This window comes from Leptopilina boulardi, unplaced genomic scaffold, assembly GCF_019393585.1.
Source record: "Leptopilina boulardi isolate dan_hultmark-lab unplaced genomic scaffold, ZJU_Lbou_2.1 LbouV2_194, whole genome shotgun sequence".
Taxonomy (NCBI): Eukaryota; Metazoa; Arthropoda; class Insecta; order Hymenoptera; family Figitidae; genus Leptopilina; species Leptopilina boulardi.
In genome coordinates, this window is record NW_026137745.1 from 161,003 (window position 1) to 173,998 (window position 12,996).

Genomic DNA, 12,996 nt, shown 5'->3' on the forward strand with positions numbered 1-12,996 from the left:
TTTTTATTTTTTTGGATTTATGGGTTGGATGACTTTTTGGTGGTAATAGGTGTCTTCCTCTACTCGGATTTGGCTGTCGATTTTTTTCTACACTTTTAGGTGTATTTTGTGCAAGAAATTGCAATAAAATAGTCCGCCTAAGAAAAATTTAATTTTTTTGGGAACTTTTTTATTTTTTTGGATTTATGGGTTGACTGACTTTTTGGTGGTAATAGGTGTCTTCCTCTACTCGGATTTGGCTATCGATTTTTTTCTACACTTTTAGGTGTATTTTGTGCAAGAAATTGCAATAAAATAGTCCGCCTAAGAAAAATTGAATTTTTTTGGGAACTTTTTTATTTTTTTGGATTTATGGGTTGGATGACTTTTTGGTGGTAATAGGTGTCTTCCTCTACTCGGATTTGGCTGTCGATTTTTTTCTACACTTTTAGGTGTATTTTGTGCAAGAAATTGCAATAAAATAGTCCGCCTAAGAAAAATTTAATTTTTTTGGGAACTTTTTTATTTTTTTGGATTTATGGGTTGACTGACTTTTTGGTGGTAATAGGTGTCTTCCTTTACTCGGATTTGGCTATCGATTTTTTTCTACACTTTTAGGTGTATTTTGTGCAAGAAATTGCAATAAAATAGTCCGCCTAAGAAAAATTTAATTTTTTTGGGAACTTTTTTATTTTTTTGGATTTATGGGTTGACTGACTTTTTGGTGGTAATAGGTGTCTTCCTCTACTCGGATTTGGCTATCGATTTTTTTCTACACTTTTAGGTGTATTTTGTGCAAGAAATTGCAATAAAATAGTCCGCCTAAGAAAAATTGAATTTTTTTGGGAACTTTTTTATTTTTTTGGATTTATGGGTTGGATGACTTTTTGGTGGTAATAGGTGTCTTCCTCTACTCGGATTTGGCTGTCGATTTTTTTCTACACTTTTAGGTGTATTTTGTGCAAGAAATTGCAATAAAATAGTCCGCCTAAGAAAAATTTAATTTTTTTGGGAACTTTTTTATTTTTTTGGATTTATGGGTTGGATGACTTTTTGGTGGTAATAGGTGTCTTCCTCTACTCGGATTTGGCTGTCGATTTTTTTCTACACTTTTAGGTGTATTTTGTGCAAGAAATTGCAATAAAATAGTCCGCCTAAGAAAAATTTAATTTTTTTGGGAACTTTTTTATTTTTTTGGATTTATGGGTTGACTGACTTTTTGGTGGTAATAGGTGTCTTCCTTTACTCGGATTTGGCTATCGATTTTTTTCTACACTTTTAGGTGTATTTTGTGCAAGAAATTGCAATAAAATAGTCCGCCTAAGAAAAATTGAATTTTTTTGGGAACTTTTTTATTTTTTTGGATTTATGGGTTGACTGACTTTTTGGTGGTAATAGGTGTCTTCCTCTACTCGGATTTGGCTATCGATTTTTTTCTACACTTTTAGGTGTATTTTGTGCAAGAAATTGCAATAAAATAGTCCGCCTAAGAAAAATTGAATTTTTTTGGGAACTTTTTTATTTTTTTGGATTTATGGGTTGGATGACTTTTTGGTGGTAATAGGTGTCTTCCTCTACTCGGATTTGGCTGTCGATTTTTTTCTACACTTTTAGGTGTATTTTGTGCAAGAAATTGCAATAAAATAGTCCGCCTAAGAAAAATTTAATTTTTTTGGGAACTTTTTTATTTTTTTGGATTTATGGGTTGGATGACTTTTTGGTGGTAATAGGTGTCTTCCTCTACTCGGATTTGGCTGTCGATTTTTTTCTACACTTTTAGGTGTATTTTGTGCAAGAAATTGCAATAAAATAGTCCGCCTAAGAAAAATTGAATTTTTTTGGGAACTTTTTTATTTTTTTGGATTTATGGGTTGGATGACTTTTTGGTGGTAATAGGTGTCTTCCTCTACTCGGATCGGGCTGTCAATTTTTTTCTACACTTTTAGGTGTATTTTGTGTAAGAAATTGCATTAAATAGTCCGCCTAAGAAAAATTGAATTCTTTTGAAAGTTTTTAATATCGAAATTTGCTTTAAAGGTGGTAAAAGGGGTCTTCCTCTACTCGTATCAGGCTGTCAATTTTTTCTTACACTTTTGGGTGTATTTTGTGCAAGAAATTGCAATGAAATAGTCTGTCTAAGAAAATTGGAATATTTTTGGGTAGTTTATCATTATTTTGAATTATAAAATTACATTATTATAATGTTTTAAAGATTTTTGTATAAGGAAGTGGACCAATGGGATGTTGGTAGCGCATATTTTCTTGTGCGTGTTTTGCTAGTAATAATATTATTATCCTAAAATAATATATGCATTGAAATAATGATTTTATAAATCACGAAAAGTTTAATTGGAATTTATGTTATAAAGTACGAACTTTATAAAATTTTGTGAATTACAAAATTTGTATATGTACAATGCACAGTTTTTGGTTCGCTGATTACGAATTTAGCATCAAAATTTAAAGTTGATATATGGCGGATCTAAATGTAAAATTTTTTTTTTTAATTTATCGGATTTGCTTCAAACTTGTTATTTGGTGGTTTTTGGGTTCGCTGATATTATTATATTAATTAATATATTGAAATTATTACAATATTTTCTTTATTCATTTATTGTTTATTATTAAGTATTATTCAAAACATTTTAGTTGTATTTTTAATTAAAAAAATTGTTTTTAAAAAAGATTTTAACATTTAAACAAATATTTTAATTTGAAGCATTTAAAAAAGTTTAATCCACTGTATTGAATTTATCATTTGAAATTTAAAAAAAATCAGTTTAAATATGTAATTAACGATCCTAAAGTACCCCGTGTATTAATTTTGAAACAAATCCGATAAATTAGGAAAAAAAATTTTGTATTTTGAATCCGACATTTTGAAAATTTGATGCCAGATTTATAATCATCAAACACAAAAACCTTCGAGTGACGAGTTTCGGGTGAATCTAATCAATTATTTAAAAAACTGTCCCTATTTTGAATTTTAAAAAGCGGATACCAGATTCGTAATTAGATACTCAAAAAACCTCGGGTAACAAGTTTGAAGCATATCCAATCAATTAAAAAAAAAATGCCATTTTGGATCCGCCATTTCAAATTTTCAAAATCTACGTTCTGATGCGTAATTAGGGACCTTACAAAATTTTAGGACCATTTCAATTATCGATACAGTAATTCCTCAGTTCTCTCTACAAGAAGAGGGATGTAATAGGTATTTATGCTATTTATAACCTCATTAATTCAAAACCAGATAATTTAAAGTTATTTTTTATGGCAAGTTACGAAAAATTGTCTCATATTGTATTTAAAAAAAAAGGTTCTGTTAAGGTGTTAGACCACTGTGAAAATTTTGGAAAATCGAAAAAATTTTTTTTTTTTTATAAAAAGTTTCCTTAGGGTGTTAGAAATAAGATATCTTAGAAACGTACGTGTATGCGTTTACAGCTTCAAAACAGAAAAAACGTAGTCTCATTTTTGTTGCAAATCAAAATGAGCCGCCTACACGGCTCATTCTGAGTTCATTTTTTTTCTGCCAAGATCACATTCTTTATGGGAGTACGTAGGGGGGTTTATTTATTAAAATTTTCTTTTATATTAACAATTTTGTACCGATCGGTTAATATTACCGGTAATATTACCATGGGGCGGACATTTTAATATTATACAGTAATATTACGTGCTACTTGGGTGTGCATAAGAAAAGGGGTTTTGTGGATCGACTGTCAGCGCCGCAATTTAAATTTTTTTATCTTTTGAAAATAATTTTTTAGTAGTATAATATGCGTACTTAACAATAATATATAATTGATTTTTTAATTCATTTTATTTTGTTATTGAAAAAAAATCTTAAAAATTGGCCTAATTTTCGGTCTTCACAGTGATAAAATGGTAGCTTCCATATTTTTAGGATTATAAATTTTTTATTTTTACTACTTTCTCCCTATTTTTCCTATTTTCTGTAGAGAAAAACTTATACTCTAGAAAAAGATTTATCCATTTATGTCGTTTCTCTTTAAAATTCTATGATTTTTTTAAAAGTGAGTATATAACATTAATTTGGTCAATTTGAATATAATATAACCTCTTCTTCACTAATCCTTTTATCAATGTTTTTCTTAAAAGACTCTGTAGATAGTTATTTTTATTTTTTATCTAATCTATTTGGAACCATTGTATATACAGTAGACTCGTCCTCGTATACCTGCCCGGCTACGAAATTTCGTCCCGGCCAGTTCCCCCACTCTGTGGCCTACCCCTTCGTCCGTAATGGTGAGAACTAATAATTTTGCAGAAGCGTTAAAGGTCAAGTCTTAAATTTTTCTTATTTTTTGTTTATAAGTAAAATTACAGGTCTTAAATAATTTTATCAATTATGAATTAGATATTTTTATCATTTTTCAAGATATTTGCATTCCAAATTTCTTGACATTTCTTTTCACTTGATTACAACTTCTTTTTTTTCAAAATTTTAAAAATATGTTACTTATATTACATATTACATATATTAAAATACTGAAAATCAACATTGATTTATAAATAGGGTCATTCCATTTTATTTCACCTATAGTCGTTGCGGCCTATTTTTAGAAAAATTTGGTATTTTGTATTAATGACTTTTAATATCCGTACAATTCATTTTTGACAATTATTTTATGAAATTTTTTTTATTTACATTGTAATTTAGTTTTTAAGTTGAGTTGCACGGAAAATAGGTTAGTTTGACAGCTTTGGAAATTTTACAAAAAAAAAAACAGAAATAATTTAGTTATTAAATTTTTTTTCATTGATATTTGTTTAAAATAGTCTAATTTACCAATGTTAATTGATAATTGTGTAAAAAAGGTCAAAATACTACGTGAAAATTAATATTCAAACTTACCTGTAAAATGTCAAAATTTGTCACATTTTATTTATATTTTCCAAGAAAGTTTATAAATTTTATAAAATGTATTACTACCTAACAATAAGTACTTTTCATGTACTTTCACATGATATGTTGGCTTTTTATTTTTATAATATAGAAATATGTGAAATTTTACCTTGAATGTTGAACTTTTCAGGATTTTATCTGATTTTGAACACTTATATCTTCGCAGGCGATTAATGAAAAAATCCCATTTTGGTATTAAAATTTAAGTTAAGTTTTCTTTATTCATCTTATCAAAATTTGGTGATGGAGAACGAGCTACTTTTTATTTTTATTCACAGTAAACTTGGTTGTATCTTTTTCTATTGCAATAACGTTTTGATGCACATAAGTTATATCAAAAAGAGATCGTTTTGTGTATCATTTTTTGATGCAAAAAATTTAATCAATTTATATCAATCATGGCCGAATTGAATCGACTCAAAATTAAACGAAATTTTTTTCAGATATTTTAGTAATAGTACAATTGCGGAGACCATTTCACTATTTAATTTGAAAATGAAAATAACAGAAAATCAAAGACAATGTGCAATTCGATAATTAAAAAGTGACAGCTTATAAACATAACCTAAAATGCATGAGAAAAAATTTGTCGATAAAATCAATATAGCCGAGCTTTTTAGAAGGTAGATGGCAGTTTTGCTTTTTATAAAAACGATTGTCAAACTAACCTATTTTCCGTGCAAATCAATTTAAAAACTAAATTTCAACGTAAATAAAAAAAAATTTCATAAAATAATTGTCAAAAATGAATTGTACGGATATTCAAAGTCATTTAATACGAAATATCAAATTTTTCTAAAAATAGACTGCAACAACTATAGGTGAAATAAAATGGAATGACCCAATAGATTATTTAAAAAATTGATATTTTTTAATTCTTATTTTATTAAACATCAATGTTTTTGACATAAAAAAATTCTTAAACTATATTTAAAAAAGTTTTAAAAATAAAGAACGCTTCTGCAAAATTATTAGTTCTAACCATTACGGACGAAGGGGTAGGCCACAGAGTGGGGGGACCGGTCGGAACGAAATTTCGTCGCCGGGCAGGTATACGGAGCGGCGAATTGTGAATCGCCCCTTTTAGCTATATGTACACCTATATAGTGTTATACATAACAAAACATTTACCTGCCACCTAGTGGCGAATATCGAAAACCTTTAACGAATCCGGTGCTGTAAGCGGCGCACACATAAGTTGCACTGCACAGTACGGATTACGGCATGGGAAATATTGTGGTGTGTCAGTTGTGTTTAATGGTGTTACATTGCAACGCAAACAAAGTCATATTTACTGTCAGTAATAAAGTGTTAAAAGTAATATAAATGTGAAATGTCTAACGCTAAAGTTATCATAGAACTTGAACAAAATGATGGAACTTATGCACCTGGTGATAATATAACTGGCTCAGTATTGATTCGACTTGAGCGAGCAACAAAATGCAAAGGTAGAAAGTTCTTATCAAATTATTACCTTGTTTCCTTCTTGTGTATATGTATATATATAGTTTACCAAAGTAACCGCATTGACACAAACATATTCATATATGAATGAAGTTGGGCATCATATTATATATTTACAACAAAACACAAAATGTAATGTACTGTATTCCATTCAAGGAACAAAGAAAATTCACACATAATATTATCAAAAATGTATTGTCAGTAATAAATATATGTAATATATGAAAATTTACATAAATATTTTAATAAAAATACCCTTTTAGAAGTTTTTAGGAACTACAAGTAAAATTACGATAACATTCCTTCAAATTGATTTTCCGATATTTCACTTTGTGTGCATGATGCCAAGTTTAATTTTGTTTCACTCTAAAAATAATATACAAATTTTAGTTTAATCCATTTTTTTTTCGTATAACTATTGACTATGTTGATATTTTTTTTTTTTAATCTATATAGTCAGAATTTATATATATACGTAAAATGTAAGTGATAAGAAATAGAAATAATAAAAATATTTAATTATTGAAAGAAAAAGATAGTAAAATTATTTTATTTATGCAGAATAATATAGAATGATAAAATTAAATTAATATTTAATATTTTTTAATATAACTATCTGTATTAAATATTCGTTTTATTGAAAATAAAAATATCTGTAACGAATTATTTACTTTTATCATAAATTTAAGTTATATAATTATTTAATAAAATGTAGGAATAAATTAAAAAAAATTTTAAAACATTTATTTAACGTTATTTATTTAGGAGTTAATTATAACCTTATATGAATTTTAATTTGAAAATTTTATTTTTAAATTAAAAAAATTTACTAAATATAAATTTCCACGGTATTTAGTGCCAAAGTCACAAAGCTGTTTATGCAATTTCAGTAATTTTGAACATGAAGGGCAGTGGGAAGAGGGGAGGGGGTGGTTTATTTTTATTATTCGCTACCGCACAGCTAAAACCCTGAGAGTCTCTTGTGTGGGACCTTTGGCTTCTTTGTTCAATGAATCACGTATATTTCTTGACCAAATGCTTATTTATAATTGACTGATTAACTAATAATTTCTTGAGACGGGAATATGTGAAATTTAGTATTGACTTTCTTTTTTTTTTAATAAAAAATTTGTTTACACGAAATTTAGAATTTATTTTTATTGTAATAATTTAATTTAATTTTAATATAATAATTAGTTAATTTTCATTTATTAATTAATATAATTAACTAATAATTAATTAACAGAATTCACTAATAGTTAATTATTATTTTTATTATTTGTAAGTTATTTTCGCGTAGTACATAAATATATTTAAAACTAATTGTAAGTATTTAGAAAATTTCATTTGCATAAATTAAATTAAATATAAAAATAATAAATTATTAGAAAATAATAATGTGAAGTTATAGTACGAAGCTGAAGTACGTAACGTTTATGATAAACGATTTTTAAAGAAATAACTTTTTAAAATGAAAAATTCTATAATTTATTGATTAATAAAAACTACAAGAAATATTTTTTAGGCAAAAAATTATAGAATTTTTCATTTTAAAAAATTATTTCTTTAAAAATCGTTTATCATAAACGTTGCGTACTTCAGCTTCGTATAATTTGAGCTTTCTTGAAAAGCTTATTAATTTTATCTCATTTTTTTCCAGAATGTTCTATAGTTTTTAAAATATTTCCCTTGAAATAATTAGTTACAATGAAAACTTATTTTAATTTGTTATGATAATTTTTCAATAAACGATAGTTTTATTTAAAGTCACGTAGAATATCTAAAGCAAAGTGAGAGATATCTATAATTTTTTTTTTTTTTTTTTTTTTTTTTTTTTTTTTTTTAATATTTATCACTAAATTATTTTTTATTGTAAAGTTTTATTTGGAGAGTGAACTTTTTTTCTCCAAATATTTGACCTTTTTTTTGTAACTGATTGCTTTATGAAATAAAAATATACAATTATTAAATAATTAATATAATTAATAATTACAAAAACAGAATGTAGTTTTTAATTTAATGCGAAAAAAAATGATAATATATATATATATAATTCATAATTTAATTTCTCAGGAATCTCAATAAAAGTCGAAGGTGTATGTTCCGTTTTATGGGTTCAGGAAGAAAAAAGAAAAAATGTTTATGGACGTAAAGAGAAATATTTACAAAATTACAGTTCCGTCGAAACGTATTTTGATCGAACTTTTTATTTAATAAGAAGCACCGACAGTAAGTATAATGAAAAAATTTATGTAATTAAAAAAAAATGAAATAAATAATTTTTTACATAAATTTATGTATTTTTTTAATTTTTAATAAAAATTTGCATTAAAATACATTTACTTAAGATATTGAGATTAAATACAATTATAAAAGAATTAATAATTAATTATTTTGCGCGCTTTATTTTCATTTTTATTAAAATGTAAAATTAATTATTGTGTACACTTTTTTTTATCTATTAAAAAATAACAAATCATTTCCATGTATTTAAATTTTTTTAAACTAATTATGTACGTATAATTTAAATTTAATGAAATTTTAATTATTTTTGTTTAATCTTAAAATTGTATTTTTTTTCTATATAAAATAACTTTGAAATTTTAAAATAAAAAAATTCACTTTTTTTCAGACGATGATGTAAGACAATTGCCTGCTGGAGAAAATCATTATCCATTTAATTTTGTCTTGCCACAAAATGTACCCTGTTCTTTTGAACATAAATTTGGAAGTATTTTATATTTCATTACAGCTACTTTTATTGAAGTTACTGAAGTATTTAATGATGCAATTCTATTAAATCCTTTTGATAAAGTAAAATTAAAAGTGCTTACGCCATTTAATTTGAATCAAATATCACGAGCAGCGGTAAGCATAAATATTATCCACTAAGCTTATAAACTTGTAAAAACATTTACAAGTGTATATTTATGGTTCATTACATGAGAAATTTTCATTGAAAAAATGAATTCTTATATATATGGAAGAATTTCTTCAGAATTCCATATGAAAATTAAAGAAAACACGTATATTCTTTTATTTTGTTTCTTGATGAAAATTACAGGCCTCGGATTATAAGATTTTTCGACTTTTTCCAACTTTTTTTGGACTTATTTTAATAAAATGTGACTTTTTCGACTTTTTTTACAATTTTTTAACAAAATTTAAAAAAAAAATACGGGTTCGTTTGAACCCATTTATGTTTTCTAAATAAATAAAAATACGTTTTTTTAAATATACAATGCAAATCTTCTTCAGATCTTTTTTATTTCAATTATTTAACAAATTTTCAACTAAAATTCTTCACTAAATTAATTATTTTTAATAATTTTAATGAAATTTTTCACAAATTCAATTATCTTAAAACTATTTTGCAATTAAAATTTTTATGAAATTTAATAATTGTTTATAATTTTAAAAAAATTAGCAAATAAAATAAACAAAATTTTTAAATTCAAAATCACTTGAAATTTAATTATTTGCAAAAATTACAATTATTTTTAATGATTTTTATAATATTCTTCGAAAATTTAACTATCTAAAATCATTTTTTACTTAAAAAGTTTTCAAATTATTTTATTTTTGTCTGCAATTTCTAATAAATTTTTTAGTAACAGAAATCATCAAAAATTTTAAATTAAAAATCACTTGATGTTGAATTAATTTCAAAAATCAAAATTGTAAATCTGTGAAAATTAATTTACTTTTAAAAAATGTTATCTAAAATTATTTAATAAATTATTTTTAGTTCTATAAAATTTAATTATTGTCTAAAAATTAAGAAAATCTTTTGAAATTTAATTATTTCTAAAAATTTCAACTTTAACTCTCCAAAAATGATTATTATTAAAAAAAAAAATTTTTTTATTTAAAAATCTGTAAAACTTGATTAAGTATTGCCTGTAATTTTTTGACTATCAAAACTAAAAACTATGACAACATTTTTAATTCGAAAAAATTGCTCAAATCAGACTTGAAAAAATTATAAAAAATGGAACTTTAAGAATTTTTTTTAGAAATTTGTCCTACTTAAATAAAATTTAAAAAATTTATCTTACAATTAGTTCGATTCTGAAATATTGGAAATAAATTTTCAGTGTAATATTTTTATAGAATTATTCTCATTACAGAATTAATAAAATGAATTTAATATCTAATAACATTAGTTATTTAAAGTAAAATATTTATTAACCAATTAAATTTTGTTAAAATAAAAAAAAATCGACTTTTTCTGGAATATAAATTGACTAAAACGACTTTTTCTGTGCCTTAAAGTAGATCCGACCCCTGAAATTATTTTTAAATAAAATTTTTCGATATTTTTGGGAAAAAAAATGTAATTGCAACGAAAACATTTTTTTAAAAAATTGAAATTTTAAAAAATACATCTTAATAGTTTTTGTTTTTCGAAATTTTTTTTTTTTATAATTCAATTACTGAGAATTTCCATCAATAATTTAGTCACGATAATTAAATTTCTCCGTAACTTTTTTTAAAATTATTATAAAATAAAATTTTTTCTTTCCCATGAAAATAAAAATGTGTCCAACAGATTTTTTGATTTTCTAACAAAATTAAAAAAAGATATACATCTGTTTTAAGCACCGTGACACACGGAAGAAAATTCAGTTATTCTCGTGGAAATTCCCCACTAATAAAATGAGGAATTTTTCTCTAGTTTATTGTAAAAGTGCTGTTAATAATCTTTGTATAGAAAATACTAAAGTATTAGATATAAATTAATTTTTAAATTTACATTATACCTATAGAATTTGAAAAAAAAATGGTTTCTATTAAAAATAATTTTTGAATGAAAATTTCAAATAGAATTTCTCTCACACATTTAATTATAAAATGGAAAATTATTCTTACATTGTTTCAAGAAAATTTTTCGACTTGTAATTATTATTATTTGCTAAATTTAACTATGGTAAACGACATTGTTGATTTGTTTAGTATTTCAGTAGTATAAACGTACAAAAATTCTCCTAAGCGACAAAGTCGTTTACCTAAGTTTTTATTTCGTACGGCAGAGTATGTGAATCTATTTTAATACCAAAAAAAAAATGTCATTAGGTTTAAGAATACATTAAGAATAACCAATTCTTATTTACCTTAAAGATTCATTTTGTAATAATTTCTTTCAATAATTTTCTAAAGAAAGACAATTTGGATCGACTCTTAATATTGTCTTTCGAGTCGATTAAATATAAATTAAGAACAGAATCATTACAAATATAATTAATGCAATTACCATGCTTATATTAGTGACAAAGGGATTAATAATAAATTCTTTCTATTACTTAGTATTTCTATAACTGTTAAATTATTGATTGCAAAATTGAGACGAATGAATAAATTCTAAAAATTAATTGTTAGAATTTTCATTAATAAAATTTTATTAAATTTATAATTTTATTGAGCCGAATTTTCATTAAACCGATTTTCTATATTACAGAATTTTTAATATAACCGAAAATTCACTTCACAGAAATTTTATTTGTTCGAATTTTTATTTATCAGAATTTTTATTTGCTCGAATTTTCATTTAAGTTAATAGACATTTTATTAAATTTTTATTAGATAGAACTTCATTGTATAGTATTTTTTTTTAGATGAATTTTTATTGTTTTGAATTATTATTTGCTAGAATTCTGTAATGTAGAAAATTGGTTTAATGAAAATTCTGCAAAATAATAATTCAATAAAATTCAGCTCAATAAAAATTATATATCTAATAAAATTTTATTAAATGAAAAAATTCTAAAAATTGATTTTTAAAACTTATATTCACGCGTTCCATAAAATTTTTAAAAAATTGAATCTGCCTTATAACAATAATCAATAAATAAAAAAAAATAGTATTTAATAATCATGGTGATGATTACTATTATATTTTGATTATTGTTTTAAAGGAAAATAACTGTATTCTTTTTTTTTTCTAATAATTAAATGTTTTTTTCTCAGGTTGGTATTGATGATGAGGAATACCAAAATTTTAGCTGTTTATGTTTTATTAAAATGGGCTCTTTACACGCTCGAGTAAAAACACCAATTAGTGGATTTATTCCCGGTCAAACAATTGAAGTTACTGTGAGTTTCTACAATGATTCATCCTCTGTTGAAGTGACAAAAATTAAAGTTGCCTTAGAAAAGGTGAGTATTTTTATTTTTAAAATTTATATTTTCATTGTCTCTTGGAGCTTAAAAATCGTTCAAATTTTTATTTTTTCAAAGATTTTTAAAGAAACTTTTGAAAATTCCAAAATTTTTCTATTATATCCAAGTTCTTAGTTTTTTTTAATGCAATTTTATAAAATTAATTTTTTATTTTCAATAAATATAACTGTTTTTTTAGATTCTCAAATTTCAAGCAACCAGACCTAAAAATAAAATAAGAAGCGAGCGATCAATAATTGGCAAAGATAAAAAACGTGGATCGTTTGGAGATAAAAATGAAGTAAATCTATTCATAAAAGTGCCACAGGTCCTGCCTTCTAATTTAGTTTATTGTTCATTGGTGGAAATTCAATATCGACTAAAAGTCAAAATAGTCACCTCTGGAACGTAAGAGCCGTTTTTTTTAAAATAAATAAATTATTTACTAATGTGTACATTAG

The 12,996-nt window shown here is 24.3% G+C and overlaps 1 protein-coding gene across 5 annotated transcripts in view; it reads left to right on the top strand.

The window, feature by feature from the left end:
- Nucleotides 1-6,077: 6,077 nt before the first annotated feature.
- The window catches only part of LOC127278052 (arrestin domain-containing protein 1-like), a 562,072-nt gene continuing 555,153 nt past the window's right edge, over nt 6,078-12,996 (top strand). For all 5 annotated transcript variants that reach the window (XM_051299562.1, XM_051299564.1, XM_051299565.1 and 2 more), the window contains exons 1-5: nt 6,078-6,360; nt 8,450-8,605; nt 9,009-9,244; nt 12,344-12,532; nt 12,735-12,943. In XM_051299562.1, coding sequence (XP_051155519.1) covers nt 6,246-6,360; nt 8,450-8,605; nt 9,009-9,244; nt 12,344-12,532; nt 12,735-12,943 — 905 coding nt within the window. In that variant the 5' untranslated portion in view covers nt 6,078-6,245. The remainder of the gene's footprint in view (nt 6,361-8,449; nt 8,606-9,008; nt 9,245-12,343; nt 12,533-12,734; nt 12,944-12,996) is intronic.